At 48.9% G+C, this 25,562-nt stretch overlaps 1 protein-coding gene across 4 annotated transcripts in view; it reads left to right on the forward strand.

Moving 5' to 3' along the window:
• The window catches only part of slc44a2 (solute carrier family 44 member 2 (CTL2 blood group)), a 102,484-nt gene that overhangs the window by 53,406 nt on the left and 23,516 nt on the right, over positions 1–25,562 (forward strand). For all 4 annotated transcript variants that reach the window (XR_010970967.1, XM_068021348.1, XM_068021350.1 and 1 more), the window contains exons 14-18: positions 868–955; positions 3,470–3,732; positions 9,617–9,711; positions 9,909–10,012; positions 12,176–12,249. Coding sequence is in view for 3 of the 4 variants with exons in the window: in XM_068021348.1 (XP_067877449.1) it covers positions 868–955; positions 3,470–3,732; positions 9,617–9,711; positions 9,909–10,012; positions 12,176–12,249 (624 nt within the window). In the remaining variant the exon portion in view is untranslated. The remainder of the gene's footprint in view (positions 1–867; positions 956–3,469; positions 3,733–9,616; positions 9,712–9,908; positions 10,013–12,175; positions 12,250–25,562) is intronic.

Below are 25,562 nucleotides of genomic sequence, written 5' to 3' on the forward strand. Positions count from 1 at the left end.
ATTTATTTAAACTAGCCGGTTATTACTGTGGGATTTATTTAAACCATGTGTTGCTGTCTTTCTCCAATCTGCTTAACTTTAATGTGGTTGATAATGCTGCCCCATACCGAAAAATAGAGAGCAATAATCAGTGTTCAGTGCACAGACCGTGTACAGGGTAAAGGAGGATTCCTTTAATTCTAGTTAAATTGCTGGGTGGAATCAGAACTGGTTGTGTTCAGCTAAAACTTCATGGCAGCTCAAGGACATCAGCATGTTGATGCAGTAACATTATAACACACTGCCAGCTGTGGCTCACTGGGTAGCACTCTCGCCTCTGAGTCAAAGTTGTGGGTTCAAGGCCCACTACAGAGAATTGAGCACAAAAAGCTAGGTTGACACTGCTGTACTGAGGGGGCGCCGCACTGTCGGAGGGGCAGTGCTGAGGGAGCGCCGCACTGTCGGAGGGGCAGTGCTGAGGGAGCGCCGCACTGTCGGAGGGGCAGTGCTGAGGGAGTGCCGCGCTGTTGGAAGTTTAGTACTGAGGGCGTGCTGCACTGTCTGAGACCCTGTTCTTAGGAGATGTTAAACCGAGGCTTGCATTAAGGATCCTGTGACACTATTCGAGGAAGAGTTCCTTGGTATTCTGGCCAACATTTCTCTCAAACACCTCCAAATAAGGAACTGTCATTCTTCTCTTTGCTTTCTATGGGAACTTGGCTGATATAATCTGACACCTCAGAGTAATTCATTGTATGTGCAGGTCTATTGGATGGTCTGGGAGCTGTGATAAGGTTCTGTACAAATCCTTAGAGCTAGTTGCCACTTTTGAATTTCAGATTTTTCATTTAAAGGAATTCTCTAATTTCCTTGACTGCTTTTCTGAAGCTTCTTGTCAACCTCTGGAGAAGCAGTTTATAAAGTGTTTGCGAATGAGACAACCTGTAACTACAGCATGAATACCTGTAATCCTGATGTGAGTACTATTTCTGTACAACAAATGCTGAGGGAGAAGGGACTGTTATATCCATATTTTTTGTCACAACTCAAACTGAACCTAAAGCTGATTCCAAACCTGTCCTCCCCAGCCGCCCTGACCCAGTGCACAGATTTGCCAGCCAGTCACTAGGTGCTGGTCAGGAGCAGGAGATCCGGCTGATTTTTGTTCATGCGGGTCTGCTTCAATGCAGACTGGTCAGTGTACTCCGAGAATGATCAGAATGTGGAATTCTTGATCTCTGAGGGATTGAGGTGAATAGCATAGGTGCATTTAAGGGGAAACTAGATAATCACAATGAAAAGTTAACTGGATTGAAGTTGATAAATCCCAGATGAGCTACATCCTAGAGTATTGAAGGAGGTGGCTATAGAGATAGTGAATGCATTGGTGGTTATATTTCAAAATTCTACAGACTCTGGGAAGGTTCCTGCAGACTGGAAAGTAGCAAATGTAACTCCACTATTTAAGAAGAGAGGAAGAGGAAGAATGAAGAACTACAGACCTGTTGGTTTGACGTCAGTAATAGGGAAAATGTTAGAATCTATTATAGAGGATGTGATAGCTGGACACTTAGAAAATAATGGTTAAAATTGGGCAGAATCAACATGGATTTATGAAAGGGAAATGATGTTTGACAAACCTGTTGGAGTTTTTTGAGGATGCTGCTTGTAGCATTGATAAAGGAGAACCAGTGGCTGTGGTGTATTTGGATTTTCAGAAGGCTTTTGATAAGGTCCCACACAGGAGGTTAGTAAACAAAATTAGAGTACATGGGATTGGGGGTAATATACTGCAATGGATTGAAAATTGGTGAACAGACAGAGCAGAGAGTGGGAATAGACGGGTCATTCTCAGGATGGCAGGCAGTTACTATTGGGGCTGCAATATCTGCAAAGATCAGTGCTGGGGCCACAGCTGTTCACAATCTATATAAATCATTTAGATGTGGGGACCAATTGTAGTATTTCCAAATTTGCTAATGACACAAAACTAGTTGGGAATGTAAGTTGTGAGGAAGATACAAAGAGGTTTCAAGGGGACTTGGACAGACTAAGTGAATGTGCAAGAACATGGCAGATGGAATAATAATGTAATTAAGTGTGAAGTGATCCACTTTGGTAGAAAAAACAGAAAGACAAAGTATTTCTTAAATGGTGAGAGGTTGGGAAGTGTTGATGTCCAAAGGACCTGGGTATCCTTGTTCATGAGTCACTAAAAGGTAGTATGCAGGTGCAGCAAGCAATTAGGAAGGCAAATTATATGTTGGCCTTCATTGCAAGGGGATTGGAGTAAAGGAGTAAAGATGTCTTGCTGCAATTGTATAGAGCCTTAGTAAGACCACATCTAGAATATTGTGTACAGTTTTGGTTGTCTTTTCTAAGGAAGGATATACTTGCCATAGAGGGAGTGCAGCAGAGGTTCGCCAGACTAATCTCTGGGATGGCAGGATTGTTTTATGAGGAGAGATTGAGGAAACTGAGCCTGTATTCTCTAGCGTTTTGAAGAATGAGAGGTGATCTCATTGAAACTTACAAAATTCTTACAGAGCACGACAGGGTAGATGTGGATAGGATGTTTCTTCTGGCAGCTGAGTCCAGAACCAGGGGACATAATCTCAGAATAAGGGGAAGGCCATTTAAGACTGAGATGAGGAGGAATTTCTTCACTCAGAGGGATATGGGAATAGCGCGGGAAAGTGACATTAAGGTAGATGATCAGCCATGATCTAATTGAATGGTGGAACAGACTCGATGGGCTGAATGGCCTACTCCTGTTCCTATGTTCCTAGCTGATGAAGAATGAACTGAAGGTCTCCCTTGGTGTCTTGAGTGCCTAAGTTCCCTTTCTGTTGTCGCACTGAACTATATCAACCAACCAGATTTCCACCCGGGTCCGTGCTAATCTTAGTCGGGAAGTAGTGAGGTGGTAAGTTGGCCTCAGCACCTCTGGACTTTCGAGGGAAGAATCGGTCAATTCTTGCTCCTGATTACAATGCAGTGTGTGTGAAGACAGAACCAATGGTCTTTTGGGCGAAGTCCCATACAAATTCAGTAAGAATCAGCATGCTAAGGAGGGAATCGACAGCGCTGTTACTGGAACCGTGCACACAATCAGACTGGAGCTGTACCTCAGTGATCTGGAGTACACTGCTCAGAGAGCTGTGCACCAGTACTGGATCGAGACATATATCCACGGGAGTTTCTGAAAGTGTGCTAACAGGTATGGGAAGTGTTTATGCAGGGTTCATCTGATTTGTGAGAAACATCCAACTGCATGGTTCCAGAGTTCAGGTAATGATCAGGACAGGAAACCCTTGGTGATTTCTTTTAGTCGCCACTAACCTTGAGTTGGAGCTGCTGAGGCTTTGCCTGGTGGAGAATATTGAACCTAGTAGTGTGGGAGAGCTCCAGTGCAATTTGTTATGTTTTATGCATTGGGTATTTCTGTGAACCAAACCAAGGTAACAACTTGTAGTCTCTCTCCTTGTAGACCTTCAATGTTTCCAACATCACAAAGCAGTGCCCGGAAGCGCAGTGTCTGTTTGCGTTCTATGGAGGCGAGTCCTATTATCATCGATACCTCATCTTGTTCCAATTCTACAACGTCTTCCTCTTCTTCTGGCTCTCCAATTTTGTCATCGCCCTGGGACAGGTTACACTAGCGGGAGCTTTCGCCTCCTACTATTGGGCCTTTAATAAACCAGCTGATGTGCCAGCTTTCCCCGTGTTTGCTTCAATGGGACGAGCACTCAGGTAAGGGTTAGGAACACAGCAGCAGGAGGAGGCCATTCAGCCCCTTGAGCCTGCTGTCATTCAGTGAGATCATGGCAGATCAGTACCCCAGCCCCATTTACCTGCCTTTGCCCCATATCCCTTAATACCCTTACCCAACAAAGATCCTTCGATTTCACTTTTGAATTCTCCTGCCTAAGTGGGGAGTGATGGCTGTGGTGGGGACAAATGAGAAAAACTGGGCAGTCAGTCATTTCTCAGTAAGGTCCTTCAGAAGCACATGCTGAAAACTGTGAAAATGACATGTTGTGTTCGTAAAGCTAATGGGTTCAGTCTCACTGGGATTTGTAACGTACCTCTGAGTGATGATGAAGATGTGTTGTTATTCTTGGCTTAGTCCCGCAGGGAAGGGAGAGGAAGTATGAATGTGAGACCAGCTACAAACAGCAAACTCTGGACAAAAGTGGAAATGGTTGTTAAATTTTTCGATGTTGCTGTGTTGAGCTCTGTTGATGCAGTGGAAACATGCATCAGCTGATGTGATACTGAGCCAGCAGGCCCCACCTTAGACCTCTAGTCTGTGCAAAGCCAGGATATTGTGAATAGTTTGAGTGCTACAGAACAAAGGAAAGATACAGCTCTCTGGGTCACTAAACAGGCATTGGGTTAAGGACATAGTCAGGGCGAAGTGTGATTGTCTCACAGTTGAATGGGGTCAAAGCTCATGCAGGAAGAATAGCCACAATGCTAAGATATTAGATGGTGACACCCCCATCCATGAAACTTGTACCCCAGGGAGAGTCAGCACCTTCAGGAGAGCTGGGGCCAAAAATGTTTTTAAGTAAATTGAAGAAAACTGTACACTGAATCACTCTGTAAACTCTCTTTAAAAATAATCAGTTGTCTGTGCTACCAACCTTGACACAGTAGATGCACCAGTAGTTTCTAACTTGCTGACAATGTGTTTCCTGCAACACCCAGAACACTTTCCAGTTTTTGCTCTATTGGGTATCAGCTGCTGAAACCCCAGGCACCAGTGAACCACGCCTGACAAAGGTCAGATGCTGTATTGGGCTGGCTGCGGGAGTGTATGAATGTGCACCGGTGATGTCTCACATTCTAAGTTTAATTGTCTAGCCAATATTGAGTACCTTTTCAGAAGTATGGATCCGATCAAAAGCTCAGTGGTCTACCCCATGACTGCCGTGGCACCTTGCATTGCGGCTTTATCCAGGCATTGCTACTTTACTGCAGTGCAGCATTACTTGTACTTTAACTTCACACCCTTTGTCTTAGTTAAGATTGGGTGGTTCAAAGCCCACCAAGGCTTGAAAATGTACAATACCAGGCTATGAATCCACTGACTCAGCACACTACAACAACAATCACTTGTATTTATATGGCACCTTTAATGTAGCAAAATGAAATAAACTTGATCAAAGAGATGAGTTTTAAGGATGATCTTAAAAGGAGAAAAGGGGTTTAGGGAGGGAATTCCAGAATGTGACAGCACAGACATCAGTGGGGTAAAGGGAAGGGCAGATGCATGAGAGATCAGTAAAGGGAACAAAGACTTCGGAGGGGACCGTAGGACTGGAGGAAGTTACAGAGATGGGGAGGGGTGAGGACATGGAGAAGCACATATTCAGCATTTCTTAGGTGTTCTGACTGTGGATCAGGCCTTCACACCTGTTTGGCAGGAATCCAGAGGTGGAGTCAGACGTTGTTTAAAATTGGTCTGGATTTTGACCCACTTCTATAGTACTTGCCTGAGCAGCTCCTGGTTTGGTTTGCTTGGTCTGTGTGCCACCTGCTGGCTGGTTGGGTAAATGCAGAGTCAGATTTGTTTTCACAAATTTGACCCTTCATTGGATATAGAAGAGCAGCATTTAAAAAAAAACAACAGCGGGAGAGGGAAAATAACAGGCACCCCAGAAAAGAAATAGAAGTGATATTAGCAGGAGAGATGATGAGAGAAATCAAGAAATAAAAGACATTTTTAAGACAACAGCCTCAATAGGCGACCGTTGATTTTCAGAGAATCATCGAATGATTACAGCCAGTTGTGTCTGTGCCGGCTCCGAGAGCAACTCATCAGGTCCCACTCCCCTGCCGTTTCCCTGTAGCTCTGCAAATTTTTTCTCCTCAGATAATTATCCAATTCTCTTTGGAAAGCCATCATTGAATTTGCCTCCACCACAATCTCAGGCAGTGCATTCCACATCCTAACTACTTGCTGCATAAGAAAGTTTTTCCTCTCGTCACCATTGCTTCTTTTGCCGATCACCTTAAATCGGTGTCCTCTGGTTCAATGGGAACAGTTTTTCCTTATCTACTGTGTCCAGACCCCTCATGATTTTGAATACCTCAATCAAATCTCCTCTCAATCTTCTCTTCTCCAAGGAGAACAGCTCCAGCTTCTCCAATCAATCCACATAATTGGTTCCAGGGATGAAGAATTTCATTCTCGTGAATTTTTTTCTGCACCCTCTCTAATGCCTTCACATCCTCCCTAAAGTGTGGTGCCCAGAACTGGACAGGATACTCCAGTTGAGGCCGAACCAGTGTTTTATACAGGTTCAAAGTAATTTCCTTGCTTTTGTACTCTATGCCCATATTTATAAAGCCAAGGATCCCGTATACTTTATTAACCACCTTGTCAACCTGCCCTGCGCCTTCGATGATTTGTGCTGCACTGCTTTAGAATTGTACCCTTTATTTTATATTGCCTCTCCTCATTCTTCCTACCATAATGAATCTCTTTACACGTCTCTGCATTAAATTTCATCTGCCACTTGTTGCCCATTCTACAAGTCTGTCTATGTCCTCTTGAAGTTTTTCAATTTCCTCCTCACAGTTCACAATGCTTCCAAGTTTTGTGTCATCTGCAAATTTTGAAATGGTGTCCTGCACACCCAAGTGTAGGTCATTAATATATATCAAGAAAAGCAGTGCTTCTAACACTGACCCTTGGGCAACCCCACTATATACCTTCCTCCAGTCTGAAACAGAGTAGTTCACTACTACTCTGTTTCCTGTCACTCAGCCAACTTCATATCCATGCTGCCACTGTTCCTTTTATTCCATGGGCTTTGACTTTGCTGACAAGTCTGTTATGAAGCACTTTATCAAACACTTTTTGGAAGTCCATGGACATCTCATCAACCCTCTCTGTTTCCTCATCAAAAAACTCAATCAAGTCAGTTACACAATTTTCCCTTAACAAATCCTGCTGGCTTTCATTTGTTCAAATGACTGTTAATTTTGTCCCAAACTATTGTTTCTAAAAGCTTTCCCTCTACCGAGGTTAAACTGACTGGCCTGTAGTTGCTGCGCTTATCCTTGCACCCTTTTTTGAACAAGGGTGTAGCATTTGCAATCCTCTACTTCTCTGGCACCACCCCTGCATCTAAGGAGGTTTGGAAGATCATGGCCAGTGCCTCTGCAATTTCCACCCTTACTTCCCTCAGTATCTTTGGATGCATCTGATCCAGTCCTAGTGGCTTATCAACTTAAGTACAACCAGCCTATCTAATACCTCCTCATTTTTTAGCATATCCAGTGTCTCAACTAATTCCTCTTTCACTATGACTTGGGCAATATCTTCTTCCTTGGTAAAGGTGGATGCAAGTACTACATACGAACTAGGAGCAGGGGTAGGCCATTCGGCCCCTTGAGTCTGCTCTGCCATTCTATAATATCATGGCTGATCTGTTTATGGACTCAACTCCACTTTCCTGCCTACCGCTGATACCCCATGATGCCCTTGTTTGTCAAGAATATGTCTACCTCTGACTTAAAAACATTCAATGACCCTACCTCCACTGCTTTCTGGGGAAGACAGTTCCACAGACTCATGATCCTCAGAGAGAAAAAATTTCTCCTCATCTCTGTCTTAAATGGGAGAGCCCTTATTTTTAAACTGTGCCCCCTAGTTTTAGCTCTCCCGTAAGAGGAAACATCCTTTCAACATCCACCCTATCAAGTTCCCTTCACCGTGTCTCCCTCCAATTCTTTGTGCACCTTGTTTTTCCTCTCTATTGTTACCTTCTGGTTCCGACACCCCTGCCAAGTTAGTTTAAACCGTCCCCAGTAGCACTAGCAAACCATCCCACAAGGGCATTGGTCCCGGCTGTGTTCAGGAGTAACATGTCTGGGCTGTACAGGTTCCAGCTCCCCCAGAATTGGCACAGTGTCCCAGGAATCTAAAGCCCCACCCCTACCCCACACCATCTCTACAGCCATGCATTCATTTGCTTTATCCTCCTATTTCTATACTTACCAGCCAGTGGTATCGGGAGTAACAAAGACATTACTAACTTTGAGCTCCTGCTACCTAGTTTCTTTCCTACCTCCCTAAACTCTGCCTGCAGAATCTCATTCCTCTTTCTACCTATATGGTTGATACCAAGATGGACCACAACTGCTTGCTGTACTCTCTACCCTTTCAGAGTTCTCTGCAGCCACTCAATGACCACTCAGTGACATCCTTGACCCTGGCACCAGGAAGGCAACATGCCATCCTGGATTCATGTCTGCGGCTGCAGAAACACCTGTCTGTTCCCTAACTATTGAATCCCCTGTCACTTCTGATTTCCCAGTTTTCCTCCTGCCCCCTGTATAGCTGAGCCACCCGTGGTGCCGTGTACTTGGCTCTGGCTGCATTACTCAGAGGAACCATTCCTCTCGCCAGTATTCAGAACAATATTCAGAGATGCACACAAGGGAGTCCTGCACTGCCTGCCTGGTCTTCCTTGACTGTCTGGCGCATTCCCTCTCTGCCTTCATACCCTTAAACTGCGGGGTGACCATATCTATAAACATGCTTTCCACGAAACTCTGAGCCTTGCAGATGCACCACAGTGACACCAGCTGCCACTTGAGCTCAGACCTGGAGCCAGAGCAGCTGCAGCTGACGACACTTCCTGCACATGTGGTTGTCCAGGACATGAGAAGAACCCTGGAGTTCCCACGTGGAACAGGATGCGCACTCCACAGTTCTGAGCTGAAATATTTTTATTTAACTCTTATTATCGAAAAACTTTGGATTTTAATTTACTGAAAAATTGAGAACCCTTTTAGTGTTACGAAGTCCGTTATTTAATTTTAACTTTATCCCTAGATCTGGTTGATTAATTGAGCACTGAATTTAATTATATGATGAATTATCAAATTGGCTTTAGTTTTTAAGTTTGTGCTAATTAATTGCTCAAGTCTTACTTTATAGTTGATTTAGATTAAGTTAAAAGTTACTAGTATATTGACCCCATGTAACTCCTTATCCTGTGATGACGCTTTGTGATTTTCTTTTTCTCCTCCCGTTGGGTTCAGACTCACAACTCACAGCCCAATCTGCTCCAGGGCCTGTTCGGCGATGCCAATAAAGAATCTCAGAAGAGGGACTCAAACCCACACCTCTGAGAAAGATTACGACCTTAGTGCAGGGCCTTAGACCACTCAGCCATTCTGACTGCTACAGATATCAGTATCTTTCCATGGATACTGCCTGACGTGCTGAATATTTCCAGCCTTCTCTGTTTTTATTTTCAAATTTCCAGCCTGTGCAGTATTTTGTCTGTTGTTTCATTCTGCCTGAGTCTGCAACAGAAAGAAACTAAATCAGAATCCAGAAAATGAAGATTGGGAGACAAACCTCTCCTTATAGGAATGGCGGGAATGATTCCCCAGAAGGAAAATGGTGACAACTTCTCCCCCGCCTTGTTTGGGCAGAGGGCAGACTGCAGCCTGCCCTGGGGCAGGGTAATCCCTGTGTTCTCAAATTGTAGATTCATGGAACAAAGATGTACATTACCAGTTGCCCTGATCAGTGATGCCCCTGTTGTGTTTGTTGCACTATGATATTGTCTTTCCAGTTCATTTTAATGCCTCCTTTCTGTCTGTGCAGGTACCACACTGGCTCCTTGGCATTTGGGTCTCTCCTCTTAGCCACTGTCCAGGTTATTAGAGTTATATTGGAATATATAGATCAGAAAATGAAAGGTAAAAGACATCGGAAACTTTAAACTCCAACTTTACATTAGCTTTACAGGCATAAGCCTGTAAATCCTTCAATTTCTCACCAGTTCTTTTTAAGTATTATTTCAAGCTGAATTGGTTGATGTGTATTGATATTACATGTCCTGATATGCTTTATTCTATGTGAGTAGAGTATGAAAGTTTCCATTTGTGGTTTACAGGTGCACAGAACAAAATAGCACAATTTATATTATCCTGCCTGAAATGTTGCTTCTGGTGTTTGGAGAAATTCCTGAAGTTTTTGAACAGGAATGCTTATATAATGGTGAGTGTTCACCTTATTTCAACATTGTGTTGCTCTACTTGCAGGAATTGTTCACTTATAGCCTCCCTTGGCTCCATGGTGAGATGACCTAATCATTTATCTCATTGCTGTTTCGGGGATCTTGCTGTGTGAAAAATTGGTTCCCAAGTTTCCCTGTGGTCTCTCTGTATTCCTCTCTCTCTCCCCCCACCCCATCTCCTGCTCTTTCCTCTTCTCTGTCCCTATCTGTCTCTCTCCCTCTCTCTCCTTCTCTGACTCTATCACTCCTACATGCCCCCTCTGTCTCTGTCCCTGTCTCTCACTCCCCCCTTCTTTGTTCCTGTCTATCCCTGTCTCCCTCCCTCTCTCCCTCCTACCCCCTCTCTCGCTCTCTCTCTCGCTTTGCTCCTCCCTCTCGTTCTCTCCCTCCCTCTCGCCCTCTCTCGCCCTCTCCCTCCCTCTCGCTCGCTCCCTCCCTCCCTCTCTCCCTCTCCATCGCCCTCTCGCTCGCTCCCTCCCTCCCCCCTCGCCCTCTCCCGCTCTCTCGTTCCCTCCCTGTCCGTCTCTCCCACCCCCTCTCTCTTCCCACCCCCTCTCTCTTCCCACCCCCTCTCTCTTCCCACCCCCTCTCTCTTCCCACCCCCTCTCTCTTCCCACCCCCTCTCTCTTCCCACCCCCTCTCTCTTCCCACCCCCTCTCTCTTCCCACCCCCTCTCTCTTCCCACCCCCTCTCTCTTCCCACCCCCTCTCTCTTCCCACCCCCTCTCTCTTCCCACCCCCTCTCTCTTCCCACCCCCTCTCTCTTCCCACCCCCTCTCTCTTCCCACCCCCTCTCTCTTCCCACCCCCTCTCTCTTCCCACCCCCTCTCTCTTCCCACCCCCTCTCTCTTCCCACCCCCTCTCTCTTCCCACCCCCTCTCTCTTCCCCCTCCCCCCCTCTCTTCCCCCACTCACCCCCCCTCTCTTTTTCCACTCACCCCCCCTCTCTTTTTCCACTCACCCCCCCTCTCTTTTTCCACTCACCCCCCCTCTCTTTTTCCACTCACCCCCCCTCTCTTTTTCCACTCACCCCCCCTCTCTTTTTCCACTCACCCCCCCTCTCTTTTTCCACTCACCCCCCCTCTCTTTTTCCACTCACCCCCCCTCTCTTTTTCCACTCACCCCCCCTCTCTTTTTCCACTCACCCCCCCTCTCTTTTTCCACTCACCCCCCCTCTCTTTTTCCACTCACCCCCCCTCTCTTTTTCCACTCACCCCCCCTCTCTTTTTCCACTCACCCCCCCTCTCTTTTTCCACTCACCCCCCCTCTCTTTTTCCACTCACCCCCCCTCTCTTTTTCCACTCACCCCCCTCTCTTTTTCCACTCACCCCCCCTCTCTTTTTCCACTCACCCCCCCTCTCTTTTTCCACTCACCCCCCCTCTCTTTTTCCACTCACCCCCCCTCTCTTTTTCCACTCACCCCCCCCTCTCTTTTTCCACTCACCCCCCCCTCTCTTTTTCCACTCACCCCCCCCTCTCTTTTTCCACTCACCCCCCCCCTCTCTTTTTCCACTCACCCCCCCCCTCTCTCTCTCTCTCCTACCTCCCTCCCTTTCTGTCTCTCTCGCCCTGGTTCTCCTTTCCCCCATCACTTCCACCCCCGTCCTGTGTCTGTCTCTATTACAGACAGGGAAGGCCACACCTCAAATCACTGGTCTGTACTGAGCTGGCTGCTCTCATACAGGGTGCTGCTGTGCCAGTCAGGGCGCTACTATGTGTAACTACTTTCTGATGAAAGGTCACAGACCTGAAAGGTTAACTTTGCTTCTCTCTCCACAGATGCTGTAGAGTATTTCGAGCACTTTTTGTTTTTGTTTCTTTCTTTTTACACTTGGTCTCGAATGTTTCCATGCTCAGGAGAGGAGTGCTGGCCAGGTTTGTGGCTCTTGTTCTCTCTGATCTTCCATAGCTCCTGATGGAAAGGTCTTGGGCATGAATGGTGGGTGAAGATACAACTGAGCTCGTACTACCTCCACATTCGAGCAACTTGCTGCACTCACTGTCTGTGTTCAGAATGGCCACTTTTGTGAGATATCAAACAGAACCTGTAGCCCATGAGGGTTAGCAGAGTGAGGAAAGGGGCTGAAGGTGAAAATAAATGAGGAAAGATTGATCAATATTGTTATTGCTGTTTCGTTCCATCAGATTGCCGTTTATGGGAACAACTTCTGCACCTCAGCAAAGAATGCGTTCTTCTTACTGATGAGAAATATCATTCGGTGAGTGTAAAGTAAAGCGGTGGGAATGGGCGCAGTGAGTATGAGTGAGTGCAGTGATGAAATCCAGTCAGTGAGTGTGCAGTGTGAAGTGATGAGGTTCAGGCGGCGAGTGTGAAGTGATGGGGTTCAAGCGGCGAGTGTGAAGTGTTGGGGTTCAGGCAGGGAGTGTGAAGTGATGAGGTTCAGGCAGGGAGTGTGAAGTGATGGGGTTCAGGCAGGGAGTGTGAAGTGATGGGGTTCAAGCGGCGAGTGTGAAGTGTTGGGGTTCAGGCAGGGAGTGTGAAGTGATGGAGTTCAGGCGGCGAGTGTGAAGTGATGGGGTTCAGGCAGGGAGTGTGAAGTGATGGGGTTCAAGCGGCGAGTGTGAAGTGTTGGGGTTCAGGCAGGGAGTGTGAAGTGATGAGGTTCAGGCAGGGAGTGTGAAGTGATGGGGTTCAGGCAGCGAGTGTGCAGTGTGAAGTGATGGGGTTCAGGCAGCGAGTGTGCAGTGATGAGGTTCAGGCGGAGAGTGTGCAGTGTGAAGTGATGGGGTTCAGGCAGGGAGTGTGAAGTGATGAGGTTCAGGCGGAGAGTGTGCAGTGATGAGGTTCAGGTGGCGAGTGTGCAGTGTGAAGTGATGGGGTTCAGGCAGGGAGTGTGAAGTGATGGGGTTCAGGCAGGGAGTGTGAAGTGATGGGGTTCAGGCAGGGAGTGTGAAGTGATGGGGTTCAGGCGGCGAGTGTGAAGTGATGGGGTTCAGGCGGCGAGTGTGAAGTGATGGGGTTCAGGCAGGGAGTGTGAAGTGATGGGGTGCAGGCAGGGAGTGTGAAGTGATGGGGTTCAGGCAGAGAGTGTGAAGTGATGGGGTTCAGGCAGGGAGTGTGAAGTGATGGGGTTCAGGCAGGGAGTGTGAAGTGATGGGGTTCAGGCAGGGAATGTGAAGTGATGGGGTTCAGGCAGGGAGTGTGAAGTGATGGGGTTCAGGCAGGGAGTGTGAAGTGATGGGGTTCAGGCAGGGAGTGTGAAGTGATGAGGTTCAGGCAGGGAGTGTGAAGTGATGGGGTTCAGGCGGCGAGTGTGAAGTGATGGGGTTCAGGCGGCGAGTGTGAAGTGATGGGGTTCAGGCAGGGAGTGTGAAGTGATGGGGTGCAGGCAGGGAGTGTGAAGTGATGGGGTTCAGGCAGAGAGTGTGAAGTGATGGGGTTCAGGCAGAGAGTGTGAAGTGATGGGGTTCAGGCAGGGAGTGTGAAGTGATGGGGTTCAGGCAGGGAGTGTGAAGTGATGAGGTTCAGGCAGGGAGTGTGAAGTGATGGGGTTCAGGCAGGGAGTGTGAAGTGATGGGGTTCAGGCAGGGAGTGTGAAGTGATGAGGTTCAGGCAGGGAGTGTGAAGTGATGGGGTTCAGGCAGGGAGTGTGAAGTGATGGGGTTCAGGCAGGGAGTGTGAAGTGATGGGGTTCAGGCAGGGAGTGTGAAGTGATGAGGTTCAGGCAGGGAGTGTGAAGTGATGGGGTTCAGGCAGAGAGTGTGAAGTGATGGGGTTCAGGCAGAGAGTGTGAAGTGATGGGGTTCAGGCAGGGAGTGTGAAGTGATGAGGTTCAGGCAGGGAGTGTGAAGTGATGGGGTTCAGGCAGAGAGTGTGAAGTGATGAGGTTCAGGCAGGGAGTGTGAAGTGATGAGGTTCAGGCAGGGAGTGTGAAGTGATGAGGTTCAGGCAGGGAGTGTGAAGTGATGGGGTTCAGGCAGAGAGTGTGAAGTGATGAGGTTCAGGCGGCGAGTGTGAAGTGATGAGGTTCAGGCGGCGAGTGTGAAGTGATGAGGTTCAGGCAGGGAGTGTGAAGTGATGGGGTTCAGGCAGGGAGTGTGAAGTGATGGGGTTCAGGCAGGGAGTGTGAAGTGATGGGGTTCAGGCAGGGAGTGTGAAGTGATGAGGTTCAGGCAGGGAGTGTGAAGTGATGAGGTTCAGGCAGGGAGTGTGAAGTGATGAGGTTCAGGCAGGGAGTGTGAAGTGATGGGGTTCAGGCAGAGAGTGTGAAGTGATGAGGTTCAGGCGGCGAGTGTGAAGTGATGGGGTTCAGGCAGGGAGTGTGAAGTGATGGGGTTCAGGCGGCGAGTGTGAAGTGATGGGGTTCAGGCAGGGAGTGTGAAGTGATGGGGTTCAGGCAGGGAGTGTGAAGTGATGGGGTTCAGGCAGGGAGTGTGAAGTGATGGGGTTCAGGCAGGGAGTGTGAAGTGATGAGGTTCAGGCAGGGAGTGTGAAGTGATGGGGTTCAGGCAGGGAGTGTGAAGTGATGAGGTTCAGGCGGCGAGTGTGAAGTGATGGGGTTCAGGCGGCGAGTGTGAAGTGATGGGGTTCAGGCAGGGAGTGTGAAGTGATGGGGTTCAGGCAGCGAGTGTGAAGTGATGAGGTTCAGGCAGGGAGTGTGAAGTGATGGGGTTCAGGCAGGGAGTGTGAAGTGATGGGGTTCAGGCAGGGAGTGTGAAGTGATGGGGTTCAGGCGGCGAGTGTGAAGTGATGGGGTTCAGGCAGCGAGTGTGAAGTGATGAGGTTCAGGCAGGGAGTGTGAAGTGATGGGGTTCAGGCGGCGAGTGTGAAGTGGAGGTTCAGGCAGGGAGTGTGAAGTGATGGGGTTCAGGCAGGGAGTGTGAAGTGATGGGGTTCAGGCAGCGAGTGTGAAGTGATGGGGTTCAGGCAGCGAGTGTGAAGTGATGGGGTTCAGGCGGCGAGTGTGAAGTGATGGGGTTCAGGCGGCGAGTGTGAAGTGATGAACTAGCACAGAATATAAAGACAGATAGCAAAAGTTTCTATAAATATATAAAACGAAAAAGAGTGGCTAAAGTAAACATTGCTCCTTTCGAGGATGAGAAGGGGAATTTAGTTATGGGATATGATGAAATGGCCGAGGCATTGAACAGGTATTTTGTATCGGTCTTCACAGTGGAGGACATGGCAGTAATTGACAAAGAGACGAACGTAGTTGAGGACCTGGAAACAATCATTATTACGGAAGAGGTAGTGTTGGGCAAGCTAATGGAGCTAAGGATTGATAAGTCTCCTGGCCCTGATGGAATGCATCCCAGGGTACTAAAAGAGATGGCGGGAGAAATAGCAGGTGCACTGGCGGAAATTTTCCAAAATTCGCTGGACTCTGGGTTAGTCCCAGCAGATTGGAAAACAGCAGATGTGACGCCACTGTTTAAAAAGGGAGGTAGACAAACGATGGGGAATTATAGACCGGTTAGCTTAACCTCTGTAGTGGGGAAGATGCTTGAGTCTATTATCAAGGAAGTAATAGCAGGGCATCTCGATAGAAATTGTCCCGTTGGGCAGACGCAGCATGGGTTCATGAAGGGCAGGTCACGCTTGACAAATCTTTTGGAAGTCTATGATGACATTACGGGCAAGGTGGACAATGGGGACCCAGTGGATGTGGTGTACCTAGATTTCCAAAAGGCCTTCGACAAGGTGCTGCACAAGAGGCTGCTGCATAAGATAACGATGCATGGCGTCAGGGGTAAAGTATTAGCATGGATAGAGGATTGGTTGACTAACAGGAAGCAGAGAGTGGGGATAAATGAGTGCTATTCTGGTTGGCAATCAATCACTAGTGGTGTGCCTCAGGGATCGGTGTTGGGACCGCAAATATTTACAATTTATATAGATGATTTGGAGTTGGGGACCACGTGTAGGGTGTCAAAGTTTGCAGATGACACTAAGATGAGTGGCAGAGCAAAGTGTGCAGATGACTGTGAAACTTTGCAGAGGAACATAGATACATTGAGTGAGTGGGCAAAGGTCTGGCAGATGGAATACAATGTTAATAAATGTGAAGTCATTCATTTCGGCAGGAGTAACAGTAAAAGGGATTATTACTTGAATGGTAAAAAGTTGCAGCATGCTGCTATGCAGAGGGACCTGGGTGTCCTTGTGCATGAATCGCAGAAGGTTGGTCTGCAGGTACAGCAAGTAATTAGGAAGGCAAATGGAATTTTGTCCTTCATTGCTAAAGGGATTGAGTTTAAAAGCAGAGAGGGTATGTTGCAGCTGTGTAAGGTACTGGTGAGGCCGCACCTGGAGTACTGTGTGCAGTTTTGGTCTCCTTACTTGAGAAAGGATGTACTGGCACTGGAGAGGGTGCAGAGGAGGTTCACTAGGTTGATTCCGGAGTTGAGGGGGTTGGCTTATGAGGAGAGACTGAGTAGATTGGGATTATATTCATTGGAATTCAGAAGAATGAGGGGGGATCTTATAGAAACATATAAAATTATGAAGGGAATAGATAAGATACAAGTAGTGAGGATGTTTCCACTGGCAGGTGAAGCTAGGACAAGAGGGCATAGCCTCAAGATTAGAGGGAGCAGATTTAGGACTGAATTAAGAAGGAACTTCTTCACCCAGAGGGTTGTTAATCTATGGAATTCCTTGCCCAGTGAAGTAGTTGACGCTTCTTCAGTAAACGTTTTTAAAGCTAAGGTAGATATCTTTTTGAACAATAAAGGAATTAAGGGATACGGTGAGAGCGCGGGTAAGTGGATCTGAGTCCACGAAAAGATCAGCCATGATCTTATTGAATGGCGGAGCAGGCTCGAGGGGCCGGACGGCCTACTCCTGCTCCTAGTTCTTATGTTCTTATGAGGTTCAGGCGGCGAGTGTGAAGTGATGAGGTTCAGGCGGCGAGTGTGAAGTGATGAGGTTCAGGCGGCGAGTGTGAAGTGATGAGGTTCAGGCGGCAAGTGTGAAGTGATGAGGTTCAGGCGGCGAGTGTGAAGTGATGAGGTTCAGGCGGCGAGTGTGACGTGATGAGGTTCAGGCGGCGAGTGTGAAGTGATGAGGTTCAGGCGGCGAGTGTGAAGTGATGGGGTTCAGGCAGGGAGTGTGAAGTGATGAGGTTCAGGCGGAGAGTGTGAAGTGATGAGGTTCAGGCGGAGAGTGTGAAGTGATGGGGTTCAGGCGGAGAGTGTGAAGTGATGAGGTTCAGGCAGCGAGTGTGAAGTGATGGGGTTCAGGCAGGGAGTGTGAAGTGATGAGGTTCAGGCGGCGAGTGTGAAGTGATGGGGTTCAGGCAGCGAGTGTGCAGTGTGAAGTGATGGGGTTCAGGCAGCGAGTGTGAAGTGATGGGGTTCAGGCAGCGAGTGTGCAGTGCTGAGGTTCAGGCGGCGAGTGTGCAGTGTGAAGTGATGGGGTTCAGGCAGCGAGTGTGAAGTGATGGGGTTCAGGCAGCGAGTGTGAAGTGATGGGGTTCAGGCAGCGAGTGTGAAGTGATGAGGTTCAGGCGGCGAGTGTGCAGTGTGAAGTGATGGGGTTCAGGCAGGGAGTGTGAAGTGATGGGGTTCAGGCAGCGAGTGTGAAGTGATGGGGTTCAGGCAGGGAGTGTGAAGTGATGGGGTTCAGGCGGCGAGTGTGAAGTGATGGGGTTCAGGCAGCGAGTGTGAAGTGATGAGGTTCAGGCAGGGAGTGTGAAGTGATGGGGTTCAGGCAGGGAGTGTGAAGTGATGGGGTTCAGGCAGGGAGTGTGAAGTGATGGGGTTCAGGCGGCGAGTGTGAAGTGATGGGGTTCAGGCAGCGAGTGTGAAGTGATGAGGTTCAGGCAGGGAGTGTGAAGTGATGGGGTTCAGGCGGCGAGTGTGAAGTGGAGGTTCAGGCAGGGAGTGTGAAGTGATGGGGTTCAGGCAGGGAGTGTGAAGTGATGGGGTTCAGGCAGCGAGTGTGAAGTGATGGGGTTCAGGCAGCGAGTGTGAAGTGATGGGGTTCAGGCGGCGAGTGTGAAGTGATGGGGTTCAGGCGGCGAGTGTGAAGTGATGAACTAGCACAGAATATAAAGACAGATAGCAAAAGTTTCTATAAATATATAAAACGAAAAAGAGTGGCTAAAGTAAACATTGCTCCTTTCGAGGATGAGAAGGGGAATTTAGTTATGGGATATGATGAAATGGCCGAGGCATTGAACAGGTATTTTGTATCGGTCTTCACAGTGGAGGACATGGCAGTAATTGACAAAGAGACGAACGTAGTTGAGGACCTGGAAACAATCATTATTACGGAAGAGGTAGTGTTGGGCAAGCTAATGGAGCTAAGGATTGATAAGTCTCCTGGCCCTGATGGAATGCATCCCAGGGTACTAAAAGAGATGGCGGGAGAAATAGCAGGTGCACTGGCGGAAATTTTCCAAAATTCGCTGGACTCTGGGTTAGTCCCAGCAGATTGGAAAACAGCAGATGTGACGCCACTGTTTAAAAAGGGAGGTAGACAAACGATGGGGAATTATAGACCGGTTAGCTTAACCTCTGTAGTGGGGAAGATGCTTGAGTCTATTATCAAGGAAGTAATAGCAGGGCATCTCGATAGAAATTGTCCCGTTGGGCAGACGCAGCATGGGTTCATGAAGGGCAGGTCACGCTTGACAAATCTTTTGGAAGTCTATGATGACATTACGGGCAAGGTGGACAATGGGGACCCAGTGGATGTGGTGTACCTAGATTTCCAAAAGGCCTTCGACAAGGTGCTGCACAAGAGGCTGCTGCATAAGATAACGATGCATGGCGTCAGGGGTAAAGTATTAGCATGGATAGAGGATTGGTTGACTAACAGGAAGCAGAGAGTGGGGATAAATGAGTGCTATTCTGGTTGGCAATCAATCACTAGTGGTGTGCCTCAGGGATCGGTGTTGGGACCGCAAATATTTACAATTTATATAGATGATTTGGAGTTGGGGACCACGTGTAGGGTGTCAAAGTTTGCAGATGACACTAAGATGAGTGGCAGAGCAAAGTGTGCAGATGACTGTGAAACTTTGCAGAGGAACATAGATACATTGAGTGAGTGGGCAAAGGTCTGGCAGATGGAATACAATGTTAATAAATGTGAAGTCATTCATTTCGGCAGGAGTAACAGTAAAAGGGATTATTACTTGAATGGTAAAAAGTTGCAGCATGCTGCTATGCAGAGGGACCTGGGTGTCCTTGTGCATGAATCGCAGAAGGTTGGTCTGCAGGTACAGCAAGTAATTAGGAAGGCAAATGGAATTTTGTCCTTCATTGCTAAAGGGATTGAGTTTAAAAGCAGAGAGGGTATGTTGCAGCTGTGTAAGGTACTGGTGAGGCCGCACCTGGAGTACTGTGTGCAGTTTTGGTCTCCTTACTTGAGAAAGGATGTACTGGCACTGGAGAGGGTGCAGAGGAGGTTCACTAGGTTGATTCCGGAGTTGAGGGGGTTGGCTTATGAGGAGAGACTGAGTAGATTGGGATTATATTCATTGGAATTCAGAAGAATGAGGGGGGATCTTATAGAAACATATAAAATTATGAAGGGAATAGATAAGATACAAGTAGTGAGGATGTTTCCACTGGCAGGTGAAGCTAGGACAAGAGGGCATAGCCTCAAGATTAGAGGGAGCAGATTTAGGACTGAATTAAGAAGGAACTTCTTCACCCAGAGGGTTGTTAATCTATGGAATTCCTTGCCCAGTGAAGTAGTTGACGCTTCTTCAGTAAACGTTTTTAAAGCTAAGGTAGATATCTTTTTGAACAATAAAGGAATTAAGGGATACGGTGAGAGCGCGGGTAAGTGGATCTGAGTCCACGAAAAGATCAGCCATGATCTTATTGAATGGCGGAGCAGGCTCGAGGGGCCGGACGGCCTACTCCTGCTCCTAGTTCTTATGTTCTTATGAGGTTCAGGCGGCGAGTGTGAAGTGATGAGGTTCAGGCGGCGAGTGTGAAGTGATGAGGTTCAGGCGGCGAGTGTGAAGTGATGAGGTTCAGGCGGCAAGTGTGAAGTGATGAGGTTCAGGCGGCGAGTGTGAAGTGATGAGGTTCAGGCGGCGAGTGTGACGTGATGAGGTTCAGGCGGCGAGTGTGAAGTGATGAGGTTCAGGCGGCGAGTGTGAAGTGATGGGGTTCAGGCAGGGAGTGTGAAGTGATGAGGTTCAGGCGGAGAGTGTGAAGTGATGAGGTTCAGGCGGAGAGTGTGAAGTGATGGGGTTCAGGCGGAGAGTGTGAAGTGATGAGGTTCAGGCAGCGAGTGTGAAGTGATGGGGTTCAGGCAGGGAGTGTGAAGTGATGAGGTTCAGGCGGCGAGTGTGAAGTGATGGGGTTCAGGCAGCGAGTGTGCAGTGTGAAGTGATGGGGTTCAGGCAGCGAGTGTGAAGTGATGGGGTTCAGGCAGCGAGTGTGCAGTGCTGAGGTTCAGGCGGCGAGTGTGCAGTGTGAAGTGATGGGGTTCAGGCAGCGAGTGTGAAGTGATGGGGTTCAGGCAGCGAGTGTGAAGTGATGGGGTTCAGGCAGCGAGTGTGAAGTGATGAGGTTCAGGCGGCGAGTGTGCAGTGTGAAGTGATGGGGTTCAGGCAGGGAGTGTGAAGTGATGGGGTTCAGGCAGCGAGTGTGAAGTGATGGGGTTCAGGCAGGGAGTGTGAAGTGATGGGGTTCAGGCGGCGAGTGTGAAGTGATGGGGTTCAGGCAGGGAGTGTGAAGTGATGGGGTTCAGGCAGGGAGTGTGAAGTGATGGGGTTCAGGCAGGGAGTGTGAAGTGATGGGGTTCAGGCAGGGAGTGTGAAGTGATGAGGTTCAGGCAGGGAGTGTGAAGTGATGGGGTTCAGGCAGGGAGTGTGAAGTGATGAGGTTCAGGCGGCGAGTGTGAAGTGATGGGGTTCAGGCGGCGAGTGTGAAGTGATGGGGTTCAGGCAGGGAGTGTGAAGTGATGGGGTTCAGGCAGCGAGTGTGAAGTGATGAGGTTCAGGCAGGGAGTGTGAAGTGATGGGGTTCAGGCAGGGAGTGTGAAGTGATGGGGTTCAGGCAGGGAGTGTGAAGTGATGGGGTTCAGGCGGCGAGTGTGAAGTGATGGGGTTCAGGCAGCGAGTGTGAAGTGATGAGGTTCAGGCAGGGAGTGTGAAGTGATGGGGTTCAGGCGGCGAGTGTGAAGTGGAGGTTCAGGCAGGGAGTGTGAAGTGATGGGGTTCAGGCAGCGAGTGTGAAGTGATGGGGTTCAGGCAGCGAGTGTGAAGTGATGGGGTTCAGGCAGCGAGTGTGAAGTGATGGGGTTCAGGCGGCGAGTGTGAAGTGATGGGGTTCAGGCGGCGAGTGTGAAGTGATGAACTAGCACAGAATATAAAGACAGATAGCAAAAGTTTCTATAAATATATAAAACGAAAAAGAGTGGCTAAAGTAAACATTGCTCCTTTCGAGGATGAGAAGGGGAATTTAGTTATGGGATATGATGAAATGGCCGAGGCATTGAACAGGTATTTTGTATCGGTCTTCACAGTGGAGGACATGGCAGTAATTGACAAAGAGACGAACGTAGTTGAGGACCTGGAAACAATCATTATTACGGAAGAGGTAGTGTTGGGCAAGCTAATGGAGCTAAGGATTGATAAGTCTCCTGGCCCTGATGGAATGCATCCCAGGGTACTAAAAGAGATGGCGGGAGAAATAGCAGGTGCACTGGCGGAAATTTTCCAAAATTCGCTGGACTCTGGGTTAGTCCCAGCAGATTGGAAAACAGCAGATGTGACGCCACTGTTTAAAAAGGGAGGTAGACAAACGATGGGGAATTATAGACCGGTTAGCTTAACCTCTGTAGTGGGGAAGATGCTTGAGTCTATTATCAAGGAAGTAATAGCAGGGCATCTCGATAGAAATTGTCCCGTTGGGCAGACGCAGCATGGGTTCATGAAGGGCAGGTCACGCTTGACAAATCTTTTGGAAGTCTATGATGACATTACGGGCAAGGTGGACAATGGGGACCCAGTGGATGTGGTGTACCTAGATTTCCAAAAGGCCTTCGACAAGGTGCCGCACAAGAGGCTGCTGCATAAGATAACGATGCATGGCGTTAGGGGTAAAGTATTAGCATGGATAGAGGATTGGTTGACTAACAGGAAGCAGAGAGTGGGGATAAATGAGTGCTATTCTGGTTGGCAATCAGTCACTAGTGGTGTGCCTCAGGGATCGGTGTTGGGACCGCAATTATTTACAATTTATATAGATGATTTGGAGTTGGGGACCACGTGTAGGATGTCAAAGTTTGCAGATGACACTAAGATGAGTGGCAGAGCAAAGTGTGCAGATGACTGTGAAACTTTGCAGAGGAACATAGATACATTGAGTGAGTGGGCAAAGGTCTGGCAGATGGAATACAATGTTAATAAATGTGAAGTCATTCATTTCGGCAGGAGTAACAGTAAAAGGGATTATTACTTGAATGGTAAAAAGTTGCAGCATGCTGCTATGCAGAGGGACCTGGGTGTCCTTGTGCATGAATCGCAGAAGGTTGGTCTGTAGGTACAGCAAGTAATTAGGAAGGCAAATGGAATTTTGTCCTTCATTGCTAAAGGGATTGAGTTTAAAAGCAGAGAGGTTATGTTGCAGCTGTATAAGGTACTGGTGAGGCCGCACCTGGAGTACTGTGTGCAGTTTTGGTCTCCTTACTTGAGAAAGGATGTACTGGCACTGGAGAGGGTGCAGAGGAGGTTCACTAGGTTGATTCCGGAGTTGAGGGGGTTGGCTTATGAGGAGAGACTGAGTAGATTGGGATTATATTCATTGGAATTCAGAAGAATGAGGGGGGATCTTATAGAAACATATAAAATTATGAAGGGAATAGATAAGATACAAGTAGTGAGGATGTTTCCACTGGCAGGTGAAGCTAGGACAAGAGGGCATAGCCTCAAGATTAGAGGGAGCAGATTTAGGACTGAATTAAGAAGGAACTTCTTCACCCAGAGGGTTGTTAATCTATGGAATTCCTTGCCCAGTGAAGTAGTTGACGCTTCTTCAGTAAACGTTTTTAAAGCTAAGGTAGATATCTTTTTGAACAATAAAGGAATTAAGGGATACGGTGAGAGCGCGGGTAAGTGGATCTGAGTCCACGAAAAGATCAGCCATGATCTTATTGAATGGCGGAGCAGGCTCGAGGGGCCGGACGGCCTACTCCTGCTCCTAGTTCTTATGTTCTTATGAGGTTCAGGCGGCGAGTGTGAAGTGATGAGGTTCAGGCGGCGAGTGTGAAGTGATGAGGTTCAGGCGGCGAGTGTGAAGTGATGAGGTTCAGGCGGCGAGTGTGAAGTGATGAGGTTCAGGCGGCGAGTGTGAAGTGATGAGGTTCAGGCGGCGAGTGTGAAGTGATGAGGTTCAGGCGGCGAGTGTGAAGTGATGGGGTTCAGGCCGGCGAGTGTGAAGTGATGAGGTTCAGGCGGCGAGTGTGAAGTGATGAGGTTCAGGCGGCGAGTGTGAAGTGATGAGGTTCAGGCGGAGAGTGTGCAGTGATGGGGTTCAGGCGGAGAGTGTGAAGTGATGAGGTTCAGGCAGCGAGTGTGAAGTGATGGGGTTCAGGCCGACGAGTGTGAAGTGATGAGGTTCAGGCCGGCGAGTGTGAAGTGATGAGGTTCAGGCGGCGAGTGTGAAGTGATGAGGTTCAGGCCGGCGAGTGTGAAGTGATGAGGTTTAGGCGGCGAGTGTGAAGTGATGAGGTTCAGGCGGCAAGTGTGAAGTGATGAGGTTCAGGCAGGGAGTGTGAAGTGATGAGGTTCAGGCGGAGAGTGTGAAGTGATGAGGTTCAGGCGGAGAGTGTGAAGTGATGAGGTTCAGGCGGCGAGTGTGAAGTGATGAGGTTCAGGCGGAGAGTGTGAAGTGATGGGGTTCAGGCGGAGAGTGTGCAGTGGGGTTCAGGCAGCGAGTGTGAAGTGATGGGGTTCAGGCAGCGAGTGTGAAGTGATGAGGTTCAGGCAGCGAGTGTGCAGTGTGAAGTGATGGGGTTCAGGCAGCGAGTGTGCAGTGTGAAGTGATGGGGTTCAGGCAGCGAGTGTGCAGTGATGAGGTTCAGGCGGAGAGTGTGCAGTGTGAAGTGATGGGGTTCGGGCAGCGAGTGTGAAGTGATGGGGTTCAGGCGGAGAGTGTGCAGTGATGAGGTTCAGGTAGCGAGTGTGCAGTGTGAAGTGATGGGGTTCAGGCAGCGAGTGTGAAGTGATGGGGTTCAGGCGGAGAGTGTGAAGTGATGGGGTTCAGGCAGGGAGTGTGAAGTGATGGGGTTCAGGCGGAGAGTGTGCAGTGATGGGGTTCAGGCAGGGAGTGTGAAGTGATGGGGTTCAGGCAGGGAGTGTGAAGTGATGAGGTTCAGGCAGGGAGTGTGAAGTGATGGGGTTCAGGCGGAGAGTGTGCAGTGATGGGGTTCAGGCAGCGAGTGTGAAGTGATGGGGTTCAGGCAGCGAGTGTGAAGTGATGAGGTTCAGGCGGAGAGTGTGAAGTGATGAGGTTCAGGCGGCGAGTGTGAAGTGATGAGGTTCAGGCGGAGAGTGTGAAGTGATGAGGTTCAGGCGGAGAGTGTGAAGTGATGGGGTTCAGGCGGAGAGTGTGCAGTGATGGGGTTCAGGCGGAGAGTGTGCAGTGATGGGGTTCAGGCAGGGAGTGTGAAGTGATGGGGTTCAGGCAGGGAGTGTGAAGTGATGAGGTTCAGGCAGGGAGTGTGAAGTGATGGGGTTCAGGCGGAGAGTGTGCAGTGATGAGGTTCAGGTGGCGAGTGTGCAGTGTGAAGTGATGGGGTTCAGGCAGCGAGTGTGAAGTGATGGGGTTCAGGCAGCGAGTGTGCAGTGTGAAGTGATGGAGTTCAGGCAGCGAGTGTGCAGTGATGAGGTTCAGGCGGAGAGTGTGCAGTGATGAGGTTCAGGTGGCGAGTGTGCAGTGTGAAGTGATGGGGTTCAGGCAGCGAGTGTGCAGTGATGAGGTTCAGGCAGCGAGTGTGCAGTGATGAGGTTCAGGCAGCGAGTGTGAAGTGATGGGGTTCAGGCGGAGAGTGTGCAGTGATGGGGTTCAGGCGGAGAGTGTGAAGTGATGGGGTTCAGGCAGCGAGTGTGCAGTGTGAAGTGATGGGGTTCAGGCAGCGAGTGTGCAGTGATGAGGTTCAGGCGGCGAGTGTGCAGTGATGAGGTTCAGGCGGAGAGTGTGAAGTGATGGGGTTCAGGCAGTGAGTGTGCAGTGATGAGGTTCAGGCGGCGAGTGTGCAGTGATGGGGTTCAGGCGGAGAGTGTGAAGTGATGGGGTTCAGGCAGCGAGTGTGAAGTGCTGAGGTTCAGGCAGCGAGTGTGAAGTGATGGGGTTCAGGCAGGGAGTGTGAAGTGATGGGGTTCAGGCAGGGAGTGTGAAGTGATGAGGTTCAGGCAGGGAGTGTGAAGTGATGGGGTTCAGGCGGAGAGTGTGCAGTGATGAGGTTCAGGTGGCGAGTGTGCAGTGTGAAGTGATGGGGTTCAGGCATCGAGTGTGAAGTGATGGGGTTCAGGCAGCGAGTGTGCAGTGTGAAGTGATGGAGTTCAGGCAGCGAGTGTGCAGTGATGAGGTTCAGGCGGAG

This window comes from Heterodontus francisci, chromosome 43 (assembly GCF_036365525.1).
Source record: "Heterodontus francisci isolate sHetFra1 chromosome 43, sHetFra1.hap1, whole genome shotgun sequence".
NCBI lineage: Eukaryota > Metazoa > Chordata > Chondrichthyes > Heterodontiformes > Heterodontidae > Heterodontus > Heterodontus francisci.